Genomic DNA, 25,983 nt, shown 5'->3' on the forward strand with positions numbered 1-25,983 from the left:
TCTGACAAGTATCGTCGGCATCTTCATAACCGGTCACATGGGCAGCAAGCCACTCCCATCCAGTCACATGGGTGGCAAGCCACTCCCACAAAGGAGGCCACACCCACAGAGTAGGTTCGAACAATTTTTGAAACCCACCACTGCACATCATGGTGAATGAATGAAGAATTTCAGCTTCAACATTTTCCCCGCACTTTCAAGCATGGAATACAGCATCTAATCAATGCCAGATTACTGTGGATTAGGTAGAAGAACAAATGTTGCTGATCTGCTTTTCGCGCATAGTTGTTCCCCGCCACAAACAATTCACAAAAAAAAGTATGAAGATAGGCCAGTTTCTGAGCTGAGGTACAATCTCGACTGGCTTAGAAGCAGAGAGACTAAGAATTCAGCAGGTCTATGTTTCTCTCAGTCTGTCTCCATGCCAATTCCATCATCTCTACTTTAAAAACAAAACAAAACACCTTCCTGATGTTGTAAAAAAACCTTATCCTGAGATGAATGAAGGGCCAGGAGGGAGTTTCCAGTGATAGAATGGAAGCCTTTGAAATCTTTCATTAATAGCCAGACCTTTGACCAGTGCTACAACCAGCAATTTGTGAAATAGCAATATCTTTCCCTCCAATTGGTGACATCTGGCTTCTGTACAACACTGGATAAACCTGATTGAAGAGTCATATGTTATCAGTACTTAATAGGAACAGTGAATCCCCCCCTCCCCCCAATGATTCCAAATCTAGAGCTGGACAGTATCTATACTAAAACCACATAATTTTGCAAAATGATATCAAACGTTTATATTTTGTCACATGTATGCTAGCTGCTGCTATTCTTATTATTATATCATCCATCAGATCTTCACATCAAGAGCTGCTGTGTTACTTTGCAAGAAATAGCGGACAATCACTTTTCCACATCATCATGTGGAGTGTACTTTTGAATTGTCACATTCACTCAGGCAGGTGTTCCTTTGTACATGGACAAGCTTTGAAGGCAGGACATTAAGTTCTATACTAGATATTTGGGAGAATAAAGAGAAGTATAATATGCAAATTATATCCAAATTTGTTTTGGAATTTTACCATTCAATTGTTGTTCATCTTTTTTAAAAGAAACGATTTTTAAAAGACAAGGAATTGTATTTATGATATTGTCATTATAAAAAATTATACATTTTCATAGATAAATGAGGAAAAAGAATTAATGAAACTAAAAAGCATACATATGTATTTAATTTAGTCATATTTAATTACTTTCCCCTAGATCTTTGCCAACTTTTGAGGTGGTACCCTTAGCAATTCTTCAGAATTTTAGAAGCGCCCATGAGGCCACAAACGTTGGCCATCTTCCAAAATTTTACAAAACCTGTCATGGATTACAAGCTTCAGCATGTGCATGCCAACCATCACCACGTTTTGAATGACAAACGTTTAAAAAGATGACATTTAAAAAGATGATTCCAGAGATGTTTCAGAAATACTAATTTAAGAATAGCAGCATTTAATCTAGCAATGCAAAAAAGGAGGGAGGGGGGGAATTTGGCTTTTTCAAATGAGTTCTCGGATTCAGAACTAAAGGAGGTGATTTAAGATAAAATGAGGACAAATTATATTAAATTCTCAAGTCTTTTCTCCCATTCATATGTTGATAAAATTTGTTTGTCAACAACAATTTTGTTGTTGTTATTATTGTTCTTCAGAACAAAGATTGCCTTTGTCTGGAAAGGGGAAGGGATGAGTAACCAGATCCAGCTTCGTGTAAGTTTTTGCAACGAACTGACAGCTGAACATAATTTAGGTTAGACTGAATTATGGGAATAATTCAATCTAACCTATTTAAAAATTTGAAGTGTAGCTAAAAATATAATCACATGTAAACCTATACCTTTATATTTGTGACTGGCATCACAATATTAGGGCTATCAAACAAATGAATTGAGAAGTGGGAAGGACACCTGAATTTAATTTCCTGACCTTTGATCAAAGGCTAATTTTAATCAGTTTAAGAGAAAGGCATTATATAGTGTACTATATGTAATAAATAGGAACTTTACCTATTGCAAGCTATAGGACCTAGATGTTGCATACTCTCAAAAAGCTAAGTTGGGTTGGTTTATAGTTGGATGGGAGACTACTGGCTATCTCAATATTATTAGCAAAAAAAATGATATGAAAGGAGACCCCATAATGAGGGTAACTTTAGCATTTTATCTTCAGTATTTTATCTCTAGATAAAAAAATATATCTCAAATAGCAATAGCAATAGCAGTTAGACATTTATACCGCTTCATAGGGCTTTCAGCCCTCTCTAAGCGGTTTACAGAGTCAGCATATTGCCCCCAACAACAATCCGGGTCCTCATTTTACCCACCTACGAAGGATGGAAGGCTGAGTCAACCCTGAGCCGGTGAGATTTGAACAGCTGAACTGCAGAACTGCAGTCAGCTGAAGTAGCCTGTGGTGCTGCATTTAACCACTGTGCCACCTCAGCTCGGCTAAAGAATATATAATTGCCAGTAGTGTCCAATAGGAATGGCAGTTTGTCCTTAAATCAGAGGTGGGTTCCTACCAGTTCGCACCTATTTGGTAGAACCAGTTCGTCAAATCTACTGAACCGGTTAGAAGAGGTTCCACCAGTGGACCCGGAAAGCAGGCCACACCTACAGAAGAGGTTCCAAAAATTTTTGAAACCCACCACTGGTCCTTGGATATGATTATTCTACACTATCATGCTCATATTTATAAAACTCAGTGCCTCTGTGAAAGGTAAGGATGATTACTGTGTTTGTGGTGCAATCAGAACATTGCGTGTGTTGAAGTTGTTTTAACGCAAACCAAAGATGCCTTTTAAAAAACAAGTTTACATCATATTCTTATGCATGCCAGTGCTGTGTGTGAGGTAATTTAAGGTGGTTCTGACAAGGGTCGTCGGCATCTTCATATCCGGTCACATGGGCGGCAAGCCACTCCCATCCGATCACATGGGCAGCAAGCCACTCCCACAAAGGAGGCCACACCAGAGTAGGTTCGAACAATTTTTGAAACCCACCACTGCCTGGAATGTACTGTATTCACAAAACCTAGCACGAGAGTCTTTTGGAAGCCTATGTAGGAATAATACATCTTTTTTCTATACTCGGCAATGACTAGTGGAGTAAAACCCACAGGGACTTTAAAGAAGATACCATCCTTTGCTGTTTTTCTATCTAAAACAACGAAAACATTTCAGTGATTCTAACAGGTTGCCATCAACTATTAAGTTTTCAATAGAAAAATGCAAAAAGCCTGAAGTTTTGACCCTATCTTGGAAAACTATTACAAATAAGGTAAATGCAATAAATGAGAGATTATTTGAACATAGACAAAAGACCACAAAATTCATTACCTTGTCCAGAGAAAAGGTTTTGGTGAGTGCAAATGCCCATCCTGCTTCAAAAGCTCTGCGGATCATGGTTGAGCTTGTAGTTGGAGTTGCACTGGCGAGGCCGAAAGGATTTGAAAATCTAAGCCCGGCCATTTCTATGCTGATGTCTACCAAATCGATTGGTGTATAGAAAAGAGGCAACTGGGGTACAGCAGGTACCAAGGCACCATGTAAAGACTGTGGGAATAAAGAACACAACAGTTTGTCCACTTTATTTTTTTTAATTAATTTTTTATTTTATCAATTTCATATATACATTCACAATTATATGATCTCATAACTGTTATTAATAATATGTATTTATAACAATTTTTCCCTACAGTTGATAATATACTTGAAAATTGCTTTCTTATCATCCCATAGATCCATCTTATCTTACAACGGTCCTACTTCTTCTTCCCTCCCTTCCTCTTTCCTTCCCTCGTTTCTTCTCTCCTACTCTCCTTCCTTCCCTCCTTCCTTCCCTCCCTCCTTCTCCCTTCCCTCCCTCCTTTCTTCTCTCCTTCTCTCCTTCCTTCCTTCCCTCCTTCCTTCCTTCCCTCCTTTCTTCTCTCCTTCCTTTCCCCCTTCCTTTCCTCCTTCCTTCCCCCCTTCCTTCTCTCCTACATTCCCTCCTTCCTTCCCTCCTTCCTTCCCTCCTTTCTTCTCTCCTTCTCTCCTTCCTTCCCTCCTTGCTTCCCTCCCTCCTTCCTTCCCTCCTTCCTACCCCCCTTTCTTCTCTTTCTTCTCTCCTTCCTTCCTGTCCACTTTATTAAGTATAATCTTTATTGTCGTTGTACTTAAATACAACAAAATTGGTTATTCAAATACACTTGTTTTTGTAGATTTTCACCGGTGTAGGTATGCTGGTCTTGTTGTATTCGGGTCTTTTCCCGTGTAAGATTGAGATTGTCTTGGCAATGTTTCGGCGAGCAAAAGGCATGAAGCCGAAGACACCAGCCTGAGGATGACGAGTGGTACCTCATCGAAACGTCACCAAGATACTCTCAATCTTACACGGGAAAAGACCCAAATACACCAAAACCTGCATACCTGTACCCGTGATATTAAAATCATCACTCTTAATTGGAGTAGCAGGGCAACCCAGGGGCCAGGTCTGTTTAGCAGTTTAAAATCTTGCCAAATATAAATAGAAAATTGGAACTAAACTTCAAGAGTTTAAAGGCATACATTTCCTACATTAAAACACCAGAAGGGAGACATTTATGAACTATTTGGGAACACTAATAGCCAGCCAGAACGATAAAGATGGAAGGGATTTGTGGACTATTAAGATCCTCTTCATTTCTACAGGGAGAAGGTTTATGCTTCACCCTTTAACAAAATAGTCTATTGCACTTTATAGCAATAGCAATAGCAGTTAGACTTATATACTGCTTCATAGGGCTTTCAGCCCTCTCTAAGCGGTTTACAGAGTCAGCATATCGCCCCCAACAATCCGGGTCCTCATTTTACCCACCTCGGAAGGATGGAAGGCTGAGTCAACCTTGAGCCGGTGAGATTTGAACAGCCGAACTGCTGAACTGCAGTCAGCTGAAGTAGCCTGCAGTGCTGCCCTCTAACCACTGCCCACCTCGGCTCTCTTTATGCAGGAAGTAGTTCTGTTTTCTCTTTTAAAAAATGTGTACTTTTATAAGAGTAAGATATTCTCTTTTCATATATTTTTTTAAAGAATAGGTGCATATAGAAATTTTTAAAAAGAAACATTTCCAACTGTTTTGTAAAACCCTTGAATGGAATGAGAGGTTCTTGAGAGGTTCCTAAAATAAATAATCTCTGAAATGAAAGACGAGCCCAATTTCTGGATTTGTTCCTAATATATAAAACCAGGAGAAATCACAAAAAGAAAAAAAAATCCGCACAGAGATATAAATCCAACAGTTATAGGCAATTTTTTTCATCTAGTAATTTGCACCTTTATTGTATAATGATAAAGAAAACTGTACAGCTACTTACAAAAAACAATGAAAACAAGTATTTTTCTACTTGGTGGCTAATGAACTAAATCCGTACTGTTGCAGGAATGAAGTTTTTGCTCATATGGATAACCTCTACAAGATAGATGTATAAGCTGTGGTGCCCTCAAAAGAGCCCTCACCACAATGTAACTCGATGTTTATATTTTCGTATTGTACTATTCCAAATTCTGCATTTTTAACTTTCATCATATAAAATTCCAGAATAATCTCCAATTGCCTTTTCCAGTTTTGTTTTTTCTGCTGGTACTATGTTAACCCAAAAATAAGACCCTGTCTTATATCCCCCCAACTGGTGGATGTAGTCCACTGATGTAGTCCACTGACTCAGCTCGCATGCAGAGCCGAGGTGGCACAGTGGTTAGAGTGCAGCACTGCAGGCTACTTCAGCTGACTGCAGTTCAGCAATTCGGCTGTTCAAATCTCACCAGCTCAGGGTTGACTCAGCCTTCCATCCTTCCAAGGTGGGTAAAATGAGGACCCGGATTGTTGGGGGCAATATGCTGTCTCTGTAAACTGCTTAGAGAGGGCTGAAAGCCATATGAAGCGGTATATAAGTCTAACTGCTATTGCTATTGTTATTGCACCGAGCCTCTTTTCCCCATCAGAAATCTTCACAAACTTCTTTGTCCGACAAGAGCAGCAAGGCTTTGTTGAAGATCTCTGCAGTCGATAACAGAGCTCCGGATCGATCCGGAGCTCTGTTATTGACTACAGAGGCCTTCGGGAAAGCCTTGCCGGCAGAAGAAATGCGCCAAGGTGTGTGAGACTTGGCTGAAACTGTCTGAAGGTAAGTAGTAGGGTAGCTCCACTCCCCCTGTCACCACCCTACCTTAAGTTTTACCTTTGTACTCTGGAGTGGGTGAGGTCTTAATTAGGACTTATTTTGGGGGTAGGGCTTATAGTGGGCACACATGTAAAAATCACGCTAGGACTTACTTTCTGAGTAGATCATATTTTTGGGGAAACACAGTATTAACAGAAATCTGCCTATCACCCTGCAAAATAATTCCTAAGAAAATATCTTCAGATGTAACATTATGCATATATAGAACTCCCATCAATCACACACTATATTGGTATAACAGGGGTCGAATGAGAGCATATATTAGGACTTTTACTCACAGCCACAGTAAAATGCAATACACATTTCTTGGGGTGGCAAAAGGTTTTGCCTCAAGGAGCCAAGGTGGCGCAGTGGTTAAATGCAGCACTGCAGGCTACTGCTAGATCAGCAGTTCAGCGGTTCAAATCTCACCGGCTCAGGGTTGACTCAGCCTTCCATCCTTCCGAGGTGGGTAAAATGAGGACCCAGATTGTTGGGGGCAATATGCTGACTCTCTGTAAACCGCTTAGAGAGGCCTGAAAGGCCTATGAAGCGGTATATAAGTCTACTGCTATTGCTATTGCTAAGTAATGAGGGGAATAAGGGATGCTGGCTCTAAAAATTTAATGTGGAATAAGTAAAGCAATTAATTGATTCACTGACTTATTTTTCTCTCCCACCGAATGTCACCAATCGGCAGGAAAGCATCTACCAATCTCTCTCAACAACCTGGGGTAGAGGTAGGCATGTATGTGGAAAGGAGGCAAGTTTTAACATTTCCTTTGGTTTTACGCAAGAATTCTGCACAGATGCATTCAAAAACAGCCTTTTTTTGACATGCATTCAATTCTATTTTAGAACAGCACTTTTCTGGAACAGTATTATTCTGGAGAGGGTTAAATCCAGATTTAAAATGGTTTATCAAACAAGTTGATAAATTTAGAATAGAATAGAATAGAATACTTTATTGTCATTGTACATATAAACACAGTATACCCATACAACGAAATTCACATAACAGCCAGAGACCAGGCCCAACACACATGACAATCCCCAAACAACTCCCCCCACACAACAAAAATTCCCCACCCCCTAAACCACCCAAGCATCCATACAACATAATAAAAATAATGCTATCATCAGCTCACTGATGGTGGCCCTTTAGTTCATCGTTGAGTGCAATTATAGCCCTGGAATAAAAACTATTTAGAAGATGTGTGGTCCGAGCTTTAATTGTTCTGTATCTTCTGCCAGAATGCAACAATCAAACAAGATTGTAAGCAGGATGGGAGGAGTCTCTGAGAATGTTGTGCGACTTCCCCAAACAGCGAGATGCGAAGATGTCATCCAGGGCTGGTAGCTAGTGCCCAATGATATTCTGGGCAGTTTTAATTATTCTCTGTACAACGTTTTTGTCCTCTGCAGAGCTGCTCCCATACCATGCAAGAATGCTGTATGTCAGGACACTCTCAATAGCGCTGCGATAGTAGGACAGAAGTAGGTAGATTTATCTTCCTGGGCATTCTCAGGAAGTACAGCCTTTTAGCAATAGCAATAGCAATAGCAGTTAGACTTATATACCGCTTCATAGGGCTTTCAGCCCTCTCTAAGCGGTTTACAGAGTCAGCATATTGCCCACAACAACAATCCGGGTCCTCATTTTACCCACCTTGGAAGGATGAAAGGCTGAGTCAACCTTGAGCCGGTGAGATTTGAACCGCCGAACTGCAGCTAGCAGTTCAGCTGAAGTGGCCTGCAGTGCTGCATTTAACCACTGTGCCACCTTTTCTGTGCCTTCTTTGCAAGCATAGTCCATGAGAGGTCCTCCGAGATGTAAATGCCCAGAAATTTAAAACCTTCTCTATACAAAGCAAAAGTCTCCTAGATCTGTTAGCTGGAAGCCACAACAGACTCAATAGCCTATTGAGAGCAGTAGACAGGGGAAAAGTTGATTCTTTATCTACCAGGTCTCTGTTCTCTCAGATACTCCAATATTAGGACTAATGGGAGAATGTACTCATTCTGTATCAAATGAGCTTAGCTTCAATGCATAAGATCCAATTTCAACACTTAGTATACTAGTTTGCATAATAAAAACATTCGGCTTCCAGTCACTGATTTGTGCCATACTTTAATTGTAACTCCAACTTAGCCAAATTTGTGTTGAGAAATTGAGAGAATGCTTCTTTAAAACTGGACCAGTTGCCTCCTATGAAGATTAGCTTTTTAAAAAATTATTAGTGGTCCATCTTCGTGCCATGGTTAGAGAGCATGAAGAAGTCTTTAAGTTTTAGATAAGATTCCTTCTGAAACACTCAGGCGTATCCTCCTTCAACAAAGCAACAGTGAGATTCAGAAACTATAATTGCTATATCACAACTTGCAATGAACCAAATAGAAAAGTATTCCTCCATAGATATAATTTCTTCTAGAGGTCATTCTAGAGATATCTTTAGCTTAGCTATTTATATTCAATCAAATCATCTCCTGCTTTTAAATGTTCATTACTTTCTTCAACTTTGAACCAAGCTTTTAGTGACCTGAAAAGAAATGAAAATCTGCACCATTTTCTACTTTGAAAACTATCAATGCTGACTATATGCAATTATTGGCTGCTATTTATTTATTTTCATTATTTATAGACACTAATTAGAACAATAATAAAACACTATCTAACAGCAAATTAAAACATACGCTATACAGCAGCAGTAGTATAGCAAGGCAAATCCTGTTAAAAGTTAAAATTCAGTTAAAGGACATTTATAGTTTTTTTGAAAAATAAGCAATGGTGTTTCACAGGAACCTATCTCAGGATTGGATATAATAACCAAAGAAATCTGGTGATACCTAATACAAATGATGCACATTAAAAAGTAATAGAAGTGATGTGGTGTGCTCTACAAAGTTTGTATGGGAGAAGGAGGAGTTGCGCCTTTTTAATAGGGAACACTACTCTCTGATCACATAAGATCACAAATGAATACTGACAGTAGCAAGAAAGAGAATGAGTAACTGTTTCCATCTGATTAATTACTAGGATTGTTGCCTGGCAAATGAATAGCATACAAAAAGAAATCTATAATGAGGGACCACTGAAAGAGAAGGTTACACACTGAGAACAGTTCAACCGGTGGTTTTCTAAGACTAAAGTTTGTACATTTCCTCTGTGATGTCAGTTTCCTGTATGTAGATTACAAAATACAAGACCTAAACCTACAACAGAGTGTTGGAGAATAGAAAGTTGAAATTTCTCCCTCGCTTCATTCTATTAATTTTCTGGATTCTTGAAAATGGGAATTTCCAACGTAAGATTCCCTTGAACCAATCAGGTAATTTGAGGGGCCATGTTTCTCAATCACATCTACCCAAGCCAGTGGTGGGTTGCCAATTTTGTTACTACTGGTTTGGGTGCGCTCACGTTCAGGCATGTGGGTGGAGCCTCCCACTGCCGCTACTACCTGATCCGGGCTGAACCGGGAGAAACGCACCTCTGACCCAATCCTACTAGCTACTGCAGGAAGGGCATGTTGAAGGTGTTGTACATGAAGGAGTGTCATCTAATGGGACCCAGGAGACTCTTTTCTACAGCAATATCAGCCCTCTGGAAAATCACCCCCCTGAGGTGTGACTTGCCCCAAATTGCAGACTTTCTGGAAGGACCTGAAGAAACAGCTTTGCCATTTGGCTTGGGGAATCCAGTAATATGGGGATGGAGTTTACAAAGTGGCCATATTGCTAAGGAAATTGAGTATGCCTTGCTACAGATTATAAGAATGTTATGATTTTTCATGTTTTTTAAAAAATATTTTGTTATGTTTGGAGTTATCTTTTGTATTGATTTGTGTTTTCGACTTTTGAGTTACATATATGAGCCGCCTGGAGTCCTTCGGGATTGGGCGGCCTATAAATCTAATAAATAAAATAAATAAATAAATAAAATGAGATGGATGGCTGTATAAATTTACCAAATAAATAAATGAACAAATGAATCTATGGTGCCTTCCTCTTCCTTGTAAGTACTACAATTTTGGTATAAATGCAGGGATACTTGTAGTCTAAACATCAGAAATAAATGGAATATCACTTTACAATTCACTCACCAAAATTCCTGGCAATATATATTTAATAAACACATTTATCCCTTATCTACACTTGCTCATTGTTATTGGAAATATACTAAATGGTATGATGTTCAAATGCATTTATTTATTTATTTATTTATTTATTTATTTATTTATTTAGTTAGTTAGTTAGTTAGTTAGTTAGTTAGTTAGTTAGTTAGTTAGTTAGTTAGTTGTTAGTGGATTTATAGGCCACCCAATCCCGGAGGACTTACTTCCTACATCTTCAAAAAAATGACATGTTGCATCAATATCCCTTTTTCTGTAGTTTACAGCACCTCCAACAATATTTCTCTGAACTTCTACATCTAGTTACCCAACTTCTTTTTAAAAGTGTCATCCCAAATATTTCTTCTTTCTTTATATGTTCACAGCTCTCCTTACTCTATTATTTATTATTTAATTCTGTAATTGCATTATTTACAGTCAGTCAGGGATGCATATTATATGAAAGTCCTATTCAAATTAAAATTGTATTACATTGCAATATATTATGCTGTGGCTCTGGATTCCTCAAGTGACTGAAGAACATATTCTAAGAGATACACATATTTTGGCTTGCAGTAGTAAAATAAACAAACTGGAGTGTCTAAGGGAAGTTAAATTATTACTATTTCCTCCTACAATATTCCTCCTACAATAATTTATGTTGAAATTATTTCTGAAATATTTGAAAGAAACAACTTCTGGCAAACCATACCAAACAGTTCATCTATTATTTGTCAAAAAGAGTATTTTACGTAATGTAACATTAACAGTTTGCTATTAAAGTATACTAAGATGCATCTTGCATCTTGAGCGAGAGTTTCAAAGGACCAGGTCAGCATCTCACCTACCAGTTACTTAAGAGTTTAATCCAGCTGTCTTTCAAAACCTGTCTAACAAGGTTTTAAAAACATACATTTTGAAGTTTCCTCAATATAGTCTTAACTTTTTTGCCAAATCAAATATCAAAGTACTTTAGAATAGTTCCCCCTCAAACCTTGCAGCACAGATTTGAATTAAATTATGTCGTCTTTGAATATAAATCCTATAATTCAAATTGAATCAGGACCGATTTGCGTAAACCTAGTTGAAATGGGTTGACCAAAATCTTTTGTTAACGAAGAATATATAAGTACCAGTCTCCTTTGAATGCATTTTCATTTGACACTGAAGAGAATTCAATACAGAGAAATACATACATGCAGATGAAAAAGAAAAGCTGAGATGTTAGCCCTACTCAAAATAAAATAAAATAAAAATTACTACCCTACGATGACCTGCCTTTAAATTACAGCTGTCCCAAAATAACGCCCTCAGTTCCAATGACTAAAATTGCAAGTGCCCAAATACTGAAAAGCAATTGCCAAATTATAGTAATTGCCAGCCCAGCAACCAGATTTACTGAAACCGCACACCCAAATAAATGCCTTGTGGCTACCCATTCATCTAGCAGCTGGAAAGATGACACTTGACATTTGGAAACTTTCCTGTGAAGATTGCTGGAAGGCTTTTCCCATTAGCTTCATGGTGAGATGGTAAGGTCGAATAAACCCCCTCAAAATCTGCAAAGGCCAACGGAACACTGTAATATTAAGCATGGTTGATCTAAAATTCCAATTGACAAGTTATGTGAGATTTCCTCCAATGCTTTTAGTATATTCACGTTTCAAGGGGGCATATGTGCTTTATTGTGCAGATCAAGATCCAACAAGGCATTTGCAAAACTTAAACAAAATATCAAAACAACAGCAAGGAACAGAAAAGCAGAAACAACATCTACTTCAATTGAAATGTGTGATTCAGTCTTTACCCTGAATTGGCATTACCACAAGTTTAACACAGCAAGCATTATGAAGTATCAAGGAATGTCTATTAAGCACAGGTCCTCCTTGGGGCTATGTCCTAAATCCGCTACTGTTCACCCCATTGAACCATGACTGTTGTGCAAAGGTTTGCCGCCAACCTGATTGTGAAGTATGCGGATGATGCAATAGTAGTGGGACTTTTTCAGGATGACAGGGGGGGGGTGCTTACTGCAAGGAGGTAGAAGGTTGGTGAACTGGTATAATAAAACCAGACTTGTTTTAAACGTAGGAAAAACTAGAGTTCAGTGTCAATTTCAGAAATGGCAGGCACAACCACACACCTGTGGGTATTAATGATTCACCTGTGGAAGAGCTTAGCAGCATCAAGTTCTTGGTGTGCAGCTAACAAATACTTGAGAGACCGCCTCCTGCCAATTACCTCCCTGCGACCTATTAGATCACACAGATTAGGCCTCCTCCGAGTTCCATCCGCCAGTCAGTGTCGACTGGCGACTACGCGGAGGAGAGCCTTTTCAGTAGTAGCTCCAACCCTTTGGAACGATCTCCCCGTGGAGATTCGTACCCTCACCACCCTCCAGACCTTCCGCACAGCCCTCAAGATTTGGCTATCCCGTCAGGCCTGGGGTTAAAGATTGTAATCCGTCCCCTCCCGAATGATGAATGTTGCTTCTATTTTTAATTACGTACTGTTTTTATATGTCATTGTGTGTACTCCCTTCCCTATACGTTGTCAGCCGCCCTGAGTCCCCTCAGGGAAAAGGGCGGCCTATAAATAAATTTATCTATCTATCTTAAAAAAAAATAGGCTAGCTTGGTCACTCAACAGTGAGACACTGGTGAAGTGGGAACAGCAGCACCTTCATTTTCTGAGTTGCATGAGACAAGTACATCTTCCTTACCACTTTCTATAGAGGGACGATAGAGAGCATCCTGTCATATTGCATTATTGGAATATTGGTTGGAAGCATTACTTTTTCAGACAGGAAGGCAGTGCAGAAAGTGGTGAGCATTGCAGAAAATATTATTGGTAGGTCGCATAAACGGGACTTGAGCAGTAGTCCACAGTAAGAGCCAAGGTGGTGCAGTGGTTAGGGTGCAGTACTGCAGGCCACTTCAGCTGACTGTTATCTGCAGTTCAGCGGTTCAAATCTCACCGGCTCAAGGTTGACTCAGCCTTCCATCCTTCTGAGGTGGGTGAAATGAGGACCCAGATTGTGGGGGCGATATGCTGACTCTGTAAACCGCTTAGAGAGGGCTGAAAGCCCTATGAAGCGGTATATAAGTCTAACTGCTATTGCTATAACTGCTATTTTCTGGAATGCTACACATCCTTTTCACGACCTGTTTCTTTGTTGCCATCTGGGATGGTATATGTTACTGTTCATTTTGAATATATATGGGTGTAGGTATATATATGTGTGTGTGTGTGTGTGTGTGTGTGTGTGTGTGTGTGTGTGTGTTGTGGCCTGGCAGGAGCCATTGGAGCTGCTGCCAGACTCCAACAGCGAGGGGTCTTATGAGTTAGCCATGGAGGAGGTGGAGGACCCTGGACAGGGTGCCGACTCCGAGCGGGGTGAGGAGAGACTGATTGGCCACCAGGTGGCGGCGGAGCCTTGGATCAGAGGGAATGTTCAGGAAAACACTTGTGAGTTGTTTCAGGATGCACGCCGTCGAAGGGCTACTCGGTGGCAAGAACAACTGAGTAATTGTAGGAGATGATTACGCTTAGCTGATGCTTATTAAGATCCTCTCCTGATTATAAAAGAGATTGCTTGTGCCACGCCCTTTTGCAGAAGTCAACGTTCATGATTCAGAGAAACCAACTTGGAGAAGTGGTTTGCTGTGAGAGCTTGTTTAAACCAACTGGGAGAAGTGGTTTGCTGTGAGAGTTTGTTTGCATTGCCTAGTTTTGTAGGACTTGCTGCCAGAGTGCTTATCTCTTTGTTTATTTTGGGCTTGCAGCCAACAAGAGTCTGGACTGATTAAAGTATTCTTATTTACGTTTGTTTGTGGCTTTTGTTCCTGGGCAGAGAAGGGGGGTCAGAACATATATGTAATGTATATAGCATGTGTATATGTCAGTGGTGGGTTTCCAATTTTTTTACTACTGGTTTGCGCGTGCAACGCTTCTGTGCAAAAGCTGCACATGCGCAAAAGCGTCAGGACAGAGCCTCCCACTGCCGCCACTACTAGTTCGCCTGATCCGGATCAAACTGGGAGCAACCCACCTCTGATATATGTGCATTATGTATGTGTATGGGTAGATATACTGTGTATTGTCGGTTGAGAGCAGGCAACAGAATTTCATTATTAATATGTGCCAGTGTTCTCACAGTAAAAAAATGGCAATGAAGGTATCTTATCTTAGCATCTTATCTTATCATTTTAATTTATCTTATCTTTATCTTAATTTATTTTATCTTACCTTACCTTAATTTTCTGTAGACCAATTATGCAGTTTAAGATAAGAAAGGGCCTGAAACATTCAGCTCTTAAAGGAAGAGTTCATTCTATGTGTAATAAATGGAATTACTGAAAACATATTGTGGACATATGCTACATGATAACAGCCAACTGTATCTCCATTGCATGTCCACACATGTTCTATTTGTGTGTTGCATGCATTAAGTTGTTCAGTGCAAGAAATATTTGTTTATTTTGCGAACTCACTTGCCAGAATCTGTCTGATTAAATCGAGAGCTGCCTATTACAAAGTGATTTAAATAATACTTTGAATATTCCAAAGGATCTGTGGACATCTCCTGATATAGAACATGTATAAGTATTGTAAAAGTTGTATATATGTGAGGGCATTTACCCCATTCAAGAGAATTTTGACAATTACCCATTCTACAAAAAACTTGAGGTTGGATCTTAAAACCCTGATTGAATACATCTCATTCAGTCAGGTTGTGTTTCTAAATTAGAATTCCTTCCTTTAAAAAAAATCCAAAACAAAACCTGGCTCTTATAACAGATAAATGCAAGCAGATATGCATGCTTGTTCCTAATTAAGTAATTTTATCACTTTCCTATTATACAATTGTATCACAGCGGCCAGTTGTTTTGCCGGATTTGGCATTGGTTACTAGTCGGGTCCCACCCAGGGGCCTAGGACATCATAACGTATTTTTGTAATATGTGTGCAGATCCAAGCAGTGCGGCTTTTTGCATTTGACTGATGGTGATTTTGTCAATTTTTAAATCTTTTAAATGTAATTCCAGTGCTTTTGGAATAGCACCCAGTGTGCCAATTACCACTGGAATTACCACTGCTGGTTTGTGCCATAGGCGTTGAATTTCGATTTTTAAGTCCTGGTATTTTGTAATTTTTTCATGTTCCTTCTCGGCGACCCTGCTATCACCTGGTATTGTGATGTCTATGACTGTGACCTTATTTTTCTCAACCAGTGTGATGTCTGGTGTATTATGCACCAGTATTTTGTCCGTTTGTATATGGAAATCCCACAAGATCTTGATCATCTGATTTTTGGTGACTTTTTCAGGCTGATGTTCCCACCAGTTTGTTGCTGTTTTAATATTATAATTTTTGCACAAATTCCAATGGATCATTTGTGCTACTGAATTGTGCCATAATTTATAATCCGTCTGCACAATTTTTTTACAGCAGCTGAGTATGTGATCAACAGTTTCATCAGCTTCTTTGCAAAGTCTGCATTTGGCATCATCAGAGGATTTTTCGATTTTGGCCTTAATGGCATTTGTGCAGATAGCTTGTTCTTGCGCAGCCAGGATTAGTGACTCTGTTTCTTTCTTTAATGTACCTGTTGTTAACCATAACCAAGTTTGTTCACTGTCCACTTTATCTTTTATTTTTTCCAGAAATTGGCCATGCAGTGCTTTGTTCTGCCAACTTTCCATTCTTGATTTTATCACACCTTTTCTGTATTCTTGTTTTGTCTGTTGGACCTTCAGTAGTTTTTTGTTCCTTACTTCGATTAATAGATGTTCTTGAGTGTCTTTTAAATAATCAGCCAGTGCATGTTTTTCTTCTTCAACTGTTTGCTTCACTTGTAATAATCCCCTGCCACCTGATTTTCGGGGCAGATATAGTCTATCAGTATCACCACGTGGATGTAAACTGTAGTGCATTGTCATTAGTTTCCTGGTTTTTCGGTCCAAAAGGTCCAAATCAGCTTGTGTCCAGTTAACTATGCCAGCTGTGTATCTTATAACTGGTATTGCCCAGGTATTTATGGCCTTGATTGTATTTCCACCATTCAATTTAGATTTCAAAATTTTCCTAACTCTGTTGGTGTACTCTCGCCTGACAATAGTTTTAACTTCTCCATGCTTGATGTTATCCAACTGCAGAATGCCTAAGTATTTGTAGGCTTCATTTTCTTTGCATTTAATTAGTTGCCCATTGGGCATTTCAATTCCCTCAGATGCAGTGATTTTGCCCCTTTTTATGGATACAGTGGCGCATTTTTCCATGCCAAACTGCATTGAAATATCGGTGCTGAATACTCGGACTGTGTTTGTCAATGATTGGATTTCCATTTCTGACTTTCCATAGAATTTCAACTCATCCATATATAGTAAATGCGAAATTTTTTCAGCTTCTTTGGCTGTTTGGTAGCCAAATTTCATTTTTTTTAAGATTACTAATAGAGGGATCATTGCGATGATGAAGAGAAGAGGTGAAAGTGAATCACCCTGGAAAATTCCTCGCTTGATATTAACCATTCCGTAGATCATTCCGTAGAGTTTCAAATCATCCATATATAATAAATGATAAAAATTTTCAGTTTCTTTGGCTGTTTGGTAGCATTATTATTATTATTATTATTATTATTAATTAATTAATTAATTAATTGATATTTAATGCCACCAGACTCCGACAGCGAGGGGCCCGATGAGTCGGCTCTGGAGGATGTGGAGGGCCCTGGACCCTGCTTGGCTTTCAGCCATTGAGGTTTTGGTGTCTTGCTATTAAAGTACATTCCAGTTAAGCTTGTCTTGGCATTCGTTACTGGATGGAGGAGGGGGTCAGAACACCTAGTAATACACTTAATTAATTATTTATTTTTTTAAAAAAACAGTACTTAAGAGTATTGGTTTTATTTTAAAATCTCAATACTGACAATAAGTTGAGAGCAGTAAACAGCCTTAATATATCTAGACCAAACTGTATAATCCAGAGGTTTAATTGAATATTTTCCCACTTTTTTGCAAATCATAAAAAAAAAATTAATTTGCACTCATTCAAACAGTTTTTAATAAGTTGATCAAAAGAATTAATACTCCTATTTGGCCGTGGTTCCAAAAAAAAAAAAAAGTCACAAGCAATTTTAAAAGAAGGATTTGTCCCAGAATGTCAGTTTGTGAAATCAAAGGGCAGAATGTATGAGCTTTTCAAAAGCAGTCAGTAGAATATGCTTGAGTATGTTCCTTTTTCAGCAAGGCTTTCCTGCCTAACTCCTGTTGATCTCTTGTGTGACTGTCAGGTGTATCTGACAAATAGACAGCTTTCTCTTTTCAGGTGCCTATGCTTTATATTTTATGGATTTTAGAAACTCCTGGTGTGATAACATCCCATACATAATAATTTCTGTTCCAGAAGATAATGTTAAGGATTTTTTCTTTAAAAAAATATATAGATATTTCATGTTGTTCAACGCTGCTCTATAATAATATATGTAAGCTGTCATCCCACCGCTAATTACCTGAATAAGTTGTTGTAAATGAATGGGCAAACCATCTTTTCACTTTCAACCAAAAAAACTGTCAAGCGTGGGCAAGACCAAGAAAGCAAAAAAATGCCCATATTTCAATAAGGTTCCGTTGGATTAAATACAAAATCACGGACATGATAAAAGAAATTTCCCAACCTTGTTTACAGTGAATAAATTAAAGTGAAGAAGCCTCTGTGAATATTTTGAGATACTTTCCCCAGATTTCTAGCCAAATAGGGTGAGAGGCAGTAACTAATCGGGTCATTGCTATTATTTTCATTCCTTTCCCTATAATCTCTCACATCACCAATGTACAGTAGATATGCCTCATGTGTAAGCATGCAGTTGGAAGAATCCATAATAACTTATATATAGTAATATATGTTGAATGTGACCTACATGATCTTCTTTTTGGCTGCAAAGAATGACAGCTTTGGTGTTTTTGAAATCCTAGCCTCGGAAAAGGATGAAGAAAAGAGTTTTTCCTAAGCCTATCCAGGAGGAGATTCTTCAGGCCATTATTGTCTGTATGTGTGCACACGTGTCCACAAACATATATATCTTTTGAGACAAAGGGAAAGGAGGTAACTAGGAGATATAGTCACCAAGATACAAACAGATAGTAAGGCCCTTAAAAGAAGTACAGAGAAGAACAACAAAGAGGATAAAGGGTCTGGAGGTTAAACTGTACCATGAATGCATTAGAGAACTGTTGTGGCCCAGCAGGAGCCGTTGGAGCTGCCACCAGACTCCGACAGTGAGGGGCCCTATGAGTCGGCTCTGGAGGATGTGGAGGACCCTGGATAGGGTTCCGACTCTGAGCAGGGCACAGAGAGACTGGTTGGCCACCAGGAGGCTCCTGAGCCTTGGACCAGTAGGGAGAAGACAAGGGAGAGTGATCCAGAGGCCAGCAGTGAGTTGTTCCTGGATGCCCGGCACCGAAGAGTTAATAGGCGGCAGGAACAGTTGCGCAAGTACAGGAGGTAAGTGCACTCAGCTGGTGGTCATTAGGCTCCTCTCCAGACTATAAAAAGACTGCTTGTACACACGCCCCTCTTGCAGAAGTCAATGGAGGAACTAATGTTGGAGGATAGAATTGTGAGCTTAGCAGGCTGCATTGCCGCGAAGACTTATCTTTGTTAGATTGCTGCCACGGCTTATCTGTGCCAGCTTGCTGCCAAGGACCTGTCTGACTGATAATAAATTCCAGAAAGTATCTTTGACTCGGAGTGTGTTGGTGTAGGAAGAGGGGGGTCAGAACAGAGAACTAAGTACTATATATTTAGCCTAATGAAGAAAAAGATTAGCAATACCATGATAACTATCTTCTGGTACTTGAGAGCGCTCATAAAAAAGGGTTTTGACTTATTTTCCAAAGCACCCCAGGGAGGACAAGCAGCAAGAGGTGGAAGCTCCCCACACTTACAACCTCTGCAGCATCCCCACAGTTACATGATCAGAATTCGTGCACTTGGCAACAGCATTTATTTAGGACAGCTGCAGTGTCCCAGGGCCGTGTGATAACCATTTAAGACCTTCCCATCTGGCTTACTACAAACAATGGGGGGAGCCAGATTCACTTAACAACATGTTCCATTTAACGACTGGTGTTATTTCCTTAGTAACCAAGGCAATTATGGTCATGAATCAAGGACTACATATATTGAAGAAAGCTACATGGTTTTAGTGAGCTGTTTTGCAAGGAGGGGAAGGTGCAGAGGTGGGTTTCTACCAGTTCGCACCTGTTCGGTAGAACCGGTTCGTCAAATCTACCGAACCAGTTAGAAGAGGTTCCACCAGTGGACCCGGAAAGCAGGCCACACCTACAGAAGAGGTTCCAAATTTTTTTGAAACCCACCACACACACAGACACAGACACAGACACAGACACACACACAAACACACACACACACACACACACACACACAGACTCACACAGAGAGAGAAAGAGAAAGAAAGAAAGAAAGAAAGAAAGAAAGAAAGAAAGAAAGAAAGAAAGAAAGAAAGAAAAAAGAAAAAAAGAAAGAAAAAGTGAGAGAGAGATGAAAGAAAAAAAGGAAAAAAGGACAGAGACACAAAAGGAAGGAGAGAGAGAGAGAGAGAGAGAGAGAGAGAGAGAGAGAACACATGGCCGGCAAGCCACTCCCACAAAGGAGGCCACACCCACAGAGTAGGTTCCAACATTTTTTGAAACCTACCACTGGGAGTGGGGGAAGACCCATGCAAAGCTAAAATGGAAAGAACTGTGCTAGGTGTGGAACTGACCTCTTCTGGTTCTAAAGATAAGGAAAACTACTGCTGAACAATTTGCCAGGAATCTAGAGAGTTACCATAAGGTAACCCAACAGAAGTGAAGAAATGCTCCTAAAAAAAATTCACAAGCTACAGAACTCTGGTGTTAGTCAGGCCTAGACAGTTGAAAACATTGAGATAAGAAAAATATCTCACGTCTCCAAGATAAGATAAATATTAAAAATTGTAACCAGATTCGCTGCTGTGAGATATGCTTGTCTCCTACCTGGTCTCTGATACTCTATATGCGTTTGCTAATTCTTTTAAGAAGTTTGCCTCTCTTTCTTGCACCACATTTTACAGTCTTTTGTACTAATTCAAGTCTTGCAAATTTTGCATTCTTCTTAAGTTTTTTGTTTGAACCTCACTCTGCATGCTCTGGATCTGGGTCCAATCTCCCCATAATATTTTATGAGAAGCAAGTGTTTGGGATCCTCGTTGCATTTTTATCAGTGCTCAATGGCTTTATTCCATCTAATTAAAATTGTTTGGGCATTTGGCTACAAAAGCTTTTCTTTTTCTTATGATTAGTAGAAGTGATATTTAAATCATAATTGCTTTTGTTTCCATCTCTTCAGGAGAAAATGTTGCTGGCCACATAACTCATAGGAAATGGGCTGGAGGTGAACCTACCGAGTTTAATTCTCTACCATTATTATTACTATATCATCCATACTTCCCATTAATGGGAAAATGTCTATTTAAAGTGCTACATTCCTCCAGAAAGGTGGGAGAATAAACTGAGAAAGAATTACAAACCCATAAATTAGAAACAGCATCATGTACCTTGACCATAGGACTGAAGGGCATATATAAGCTACAGTGCCTGCTCTACAGAGCCGAGGTGGCGCAGTGGTTAAATGCAGCACTGCAGGCTACTTCAGCTGACTACAGTTCTGCAGTTCGGCTGTTCAAATCTCACCGGCTCAGGGTTGACTCAGCCTTCCATCCTTCCGAGGTGGGTAAAATGAGAACCCGGATTGTTGTTGGGGGCAATATTCTGACTCTGTAAACCGCTTAGAGAGGGCTGAAAGCCCTATGAATAGGTATATGAGTCTAACTGCTATTGCTATTGCTACTGTACTCTTTTTATATGTAAAATATGCAAGATTTGGGTAGGAAAGTAGATCTGAGAAGTAAAAGCAAATCTCATTGGTTAAGTGAAAAAAAAAAACAAATTAGAGCAATTTCCTCCACCATGTATGCAGGCAGAAACATATATACAACCAATAAATTTATTTTTAGTTTAGCAATGCTTTAAGTACTCATATATTTAAATATCCGATCTTTCAAATAATAATTCTTCTGTTGAACTTGTACACTACTTGCAATATAATCTTAGAATTGATTATATTTTAGCCAATCTTTAATTATACACTCTGCTAAATTAAAAGTTAAATACGGATCTGAATTAAGTGGATAAAATCAGAGAAAGCTCCACTCAAAACTCACTTGTATATATTTGTGCATGTACCAGGAAGCTTGCTTTCCATCATTCACTGATTCCACCGTAGTGTTGGTCAACCCACTGATGTCACCACCAGCAAAAACTCCTGGTTCACTTGTCTGCATGGTCTCCCCATCAACTTCAGGAAGACCCCAACGGTTAAACTGGAGAGGATGCAGAGCTCCTTTTACTGTAATGAAAAGAAAGACGGAGAAAGATATATATATATATATTTAAAAGACCATTGAGTGATGCATTTTATCAGGTAGGATTGCCACACAAAATTCAGGGAGGTGGTTTAGAGAATTCCTGTAGATTGTATGATTACATTTCACAGCTTTCACATAAGGGAACAAAGACCTCTAGGCTGGAGTACTGCAATGTGCTCTACATGGGGCTGCCCTAGAAGAGCATTCGGTGACTTCAGCTGGTCCAGAATGCGGCCGCACGAGCGATCGTGGGTGCACCTCGTTTCACCCACGTAACACCTATCCTCCGCGAGCTGCACTGGCTGCCTGTTGATCTCCGGGTGCGCTTCAAGGTGCTGGTTGTCACCTACAAAGCCCTTCATGGTATTGGATCTGGGTACTTGAGAGACCGCCTACTGCCAATTACCTCCACTAGACCAATAAGATCGCATAGATTAGGCCTCCTCCGAATTCCATCAGCCAGCCAATGTTGACTGGCAACTACCCGGAGGAGAGCCTTCTCGGTGGCTGCTCCGACCCTCTGGAACGATCTCCCCGTGGAGATCCAGACCCTCACCACCCTCCAGACCTTCCGCACTGCCCTTAAAATCTGGCTGTCCCAGCAGGCCTGGGGCTAATGACTTTAACCCCACCCGAATGGTATGACTGTTGTGCTTTTTTTTTTAACAATGTACTGTCTTCTTGTTGTAACTTGTTTGTCTTCCCCTCCCCCTGAAATGTGAGCCGCCCTGAGTCCCCTCAGGGAAAAGGGCGGCATACAAATAAAGTATAAATGAAATAAAAAAAATGAAAGATATAACATTCATTCCCACTGTTCTTCTATGAAATGTGTGGACTATCCTACTCTTCAGAGGTGGGTTCCTACCAGTTCACACCAGTTTGGTAGAACTGGTTCGTCAAATCTACCGAACCGGTTAGAAGAGGTTCCACCAGTGGACCCGGAAAGCAGGCCACACCTACAGAAGAGGTTCCAAAATTTTTTGAAAGCCACCACTGGTGGGTGTGTAATGTCCCGCAGTTATCTACGCATTAATAATGATCTAGTAATATTTCCTTATACATTTTAGGGACATTTCCTTACATAATTGGTGTTTTCTTTCATACTTTTGGATTTCTAATTTCTGTTTCCGTTAGTTGGCAATTGCTAAAACCAATCCCACGTGAAAAAGTATTCAAACTCTTCTTGATTTTAATTGTCAATATATTTATTCCTGCACATTGTAATATTTATTCATTTACATATGTTGTGCAAACACAATTCCAGCAGCTGCTAACATGTGTAAAATTAAATATATATTACACGCCCTTTCAAACAGCCAACAAAATATTTCTGGTTTTAATTCCATATCTTGCTTTTAAATTGCTTCTAACCACTAACTTCTGAATAGCTACTTGGACTGACCTAAGTACTAATTCATAATTTCATATCCGGTCACATGGGTGGCAAGCCACTCCCATCCAGTCACATGGGCAACAAGCCACTCCCATCCGGTCACATGGGTGGCAAGCCACTCCCACAAAGGAGGCCACACCCACAGAATAGGTTCCAACAATTTTTGAAACCCACCACTGCTACTCTTCTATAATTCCTAGAAGTTGGTCTCCTCTCTATTCCAATCAAAGACAAGGGTGTTCCTTTAGAGATACTACTCAAGTTTAGAATTGGCTTCATAAGCCTCTCATAACTGCTGCCATCTGCTTCGCAAGAATCAGTCTACTTTTCAGCAGCTGTGGCCATAAGAGAGGCTTCTTGCAAACTGTAATGTTCTGATCATGAATTGCAACACCCGTGTATTTAAAGTTTAGGAATCTGAATTCTCTTAACATATCTGAACCCTAAATATGGACATTATATGGTTTCAAAAAATCTATATTTCTTGGAACCTGATACATATAATGGCACTATTTCAATACTTAAGAATCGAAAGAAAATCTAAGAAAGTCTTCCAATGAGGCTTTCTCATCACTAAAACTTCTAGGTCAATGTTGAAGTAAGGTAAGCGAAATATAGCAGCTAATGTTTGAGGGAAGCTGTGTGTCCCCAGTTGTGCACCTGATGCTTTCAGGGAGAAGAAAATGACTTATTTTGACTTGCTGCACTTCACATTTAAATCTTCTGAATTTGAAAACCATCCATCTGGCGTGGATTAAGTGATCTCATACCCATATGGATGAAAATGTAGATACAATATGGGCTGTGTTTGCTTTCAAAACATTAACTATGCAAAATTAGTAATTGGATGCTAGCTCTCCTTCCCCTCACGCCCCCTCCTCCCAATTTCAGATAGTCCAGTAGAAAATATGGGCAATGCACAAGCATGAGGTGAATACTAATGTTTTGGTTTTTTTTTCACTCAGTACTTATGTGTTCTTGGTATAAGTTGTAGCAAAAAGGAAGTTGCCATAGCAATCAATCAAGCATTATGTAGGCTATAGCTTAGTTTTCATAAACAGCAGATGAGGTGCTAAAAACTGTCTCTGGACTATACCGTGTAAAGCTGTAAGTAAAGGAATGATATAATAAAAAGCTATTCTGTACATTTGTCTGTTTTTTTTTTTAAATACCTGCATTAATTAGCAGTTCAGGGGGGAAAAAGGAGATCAAGAAAAATATCTTCTTGAGATGCTAACTTTCTTTAAAAAAATATTTATTTATGCATGTTTTCAAGTTAGTGTTGACTCCTGGAAACTGTCTGGACAAATCCCTGCCTTTTTCCTGGCAAGATTTCAGAAGTGGTTGGCCATTAATCCTAGGGCTGAGAGAGAGGGACTCATACGTAAAACAGGAGTAAGCGTTCACGATCTCCTGGTTCTTAGCCTACTGCCTTACTCATTACATCAAACTGGCTCTCATTTATTTACGTACTTATTTATTTTAGAAAGCTACTAATCTCATATTGTGAATCTGGGCAGAGGGCATTATCAAACAGTCCAATACAAACAATACAAACCAATTAAAAATAGACCAAAATAAATTAAAAGATTAAAAAAAACCAATGGGGAAAAAACACCATACAGAGTGCATTCCAGTTAACCCTCATGTAAGCATCTAACAGGCTCACCTCTCTTAAGGGATGCCCAAACCAGTTGACGAAACAATGTTTTAAGAGCCTTCCAGATGGCCAAGACAAATTGCTCGTTTCTTTCTTTCCCTTTCTAATGTGTCCTTTTTAAAAATCAGGACTCTTTGAACTATTTCATTTTTATCACAACTTTGTGTAGCCTTATTTTTTTAAGTAATCTAGTCAGATATCAGTTTCAAACCTCCTTCTGCTATGACTTGGTGACTTTGGACCAGTCCCTCTCTCTCTCCCTCTCTCCCACTCTCTCTCTCTACTCCCACTCTCCCTCTCTTTCCTCTCCTCCCCCTCTCTCCCTCTCTAGGTTCTCTCTCCTCCCCCTCTCCTTCCTCTCTCTCTCCTTCCTCTCTCTCTCCTCCCCCTCTCTCTTCTCTCTCTCCTCCCTCTCTCTCCTTCTCCTCCCCCCTCTCTCCTCCCTCTCTCCTCTCTCTCTTCTCCCTCTCTCCCTCCCTCCCTCTTTCCTCTCCTCCCCTCTACCTCTCCTCTCTCTCTCCTCCCCCTCTCCTCTCTCTCTCCTCTCTCCTCCCCCTCTCCTCTCTCTCTCCTCCCCCCTCTCTCTCCTCTCTCTCCCCTCCCTCTCTCCCTCCCTCTCTCTTTCCTCTCCTCCCCCCACTCCCTCTCCCTCTCCTCTCTCTCCTCCCCCTCTCCTCTCTCTCTCCTCCCTCTCTCTCCTCTCTCTCTCCTCCCCCTCTCTCCTCTCTCTCTTCTCCCTCCCTCCCTCTCTTTCCTCTCCTCCTCCTCTCCCTCTCCTCTCTCTCCTCCCCCTCTCCTCTCTCTCTCCTCTCCCTCTCTCCTCTCTCTCTCCACTCCTCTCTCTCCTCCCCCTCTCTCCTCTCTCTCTCCTCCCCCTCTCTCCTCTCCCTCTCCTCCCCCTCTCTCCCTCCCTCCCTCTCTCTCTGCCAATCCATCCCACAGGGTTATTGTTGTGGAGAAAATAAAAAGATGAAGGAGTATCATGCGTATTCACCACCTTGAGTTATTTGTAAAAACAATAAAGGCAGAAAATAAATAGAGGGACAGACAGACATTCCCTCGGAAGTTTGGATCAGCTATTCCCTCAAATTACCTCACAGGAAAGCTCTGGGAGTGGGAAGGTGTG

General features: G+C 40.0%; 1 protein-coding gene across 2 annotated transcripts in view; it reads right to left on the reverse strand.

The window, feature by feature from the left end:
- DPYD (dihydropyrimidine dehydrogenase) overlaps nt 1-25,983 on the reverse strand; it is a 646,680-nt gene that overhangs the window by 277,010 nt on the left and 343,687 nt on the right. For both annotated transcript variants that reach the window (XM_087719294.1, XM_087719293.1), the window contains 2 exons: nt 21,601-21,785; nt 3,385-3,600 (listed from right to left, as the gene is read on the reverse strand). In XM_087719294.1, coding sequence (XP_087575420.1) covers nt 3,385-3,600; nt 21,601-21,785 — 401 coding nt within the window. The remainder of the gene's footprint in view (nt 1-3,384; nt 3,601-21,600; nt 21,786-25,983) is intronic.

The sequence above is a fragment of the Thamnophis sirtalis genome, unplaced genomic scaffold (assembly GCF_051295495.1).
Source record: "Thamnophis sirtalis isolate CommonGarterSnake01/CBP01778 unplaced genomic scaffold, rThaSir2_p1.2 scaffold_7, whole genome shotgun sequence".
Classification (NCBI taxonomy): Eukaryota; Metazoa; Chordata; class Lepidosauria; order Squamata; family Natricidae; genus Thamnophis; species Thamnophis sirtalis.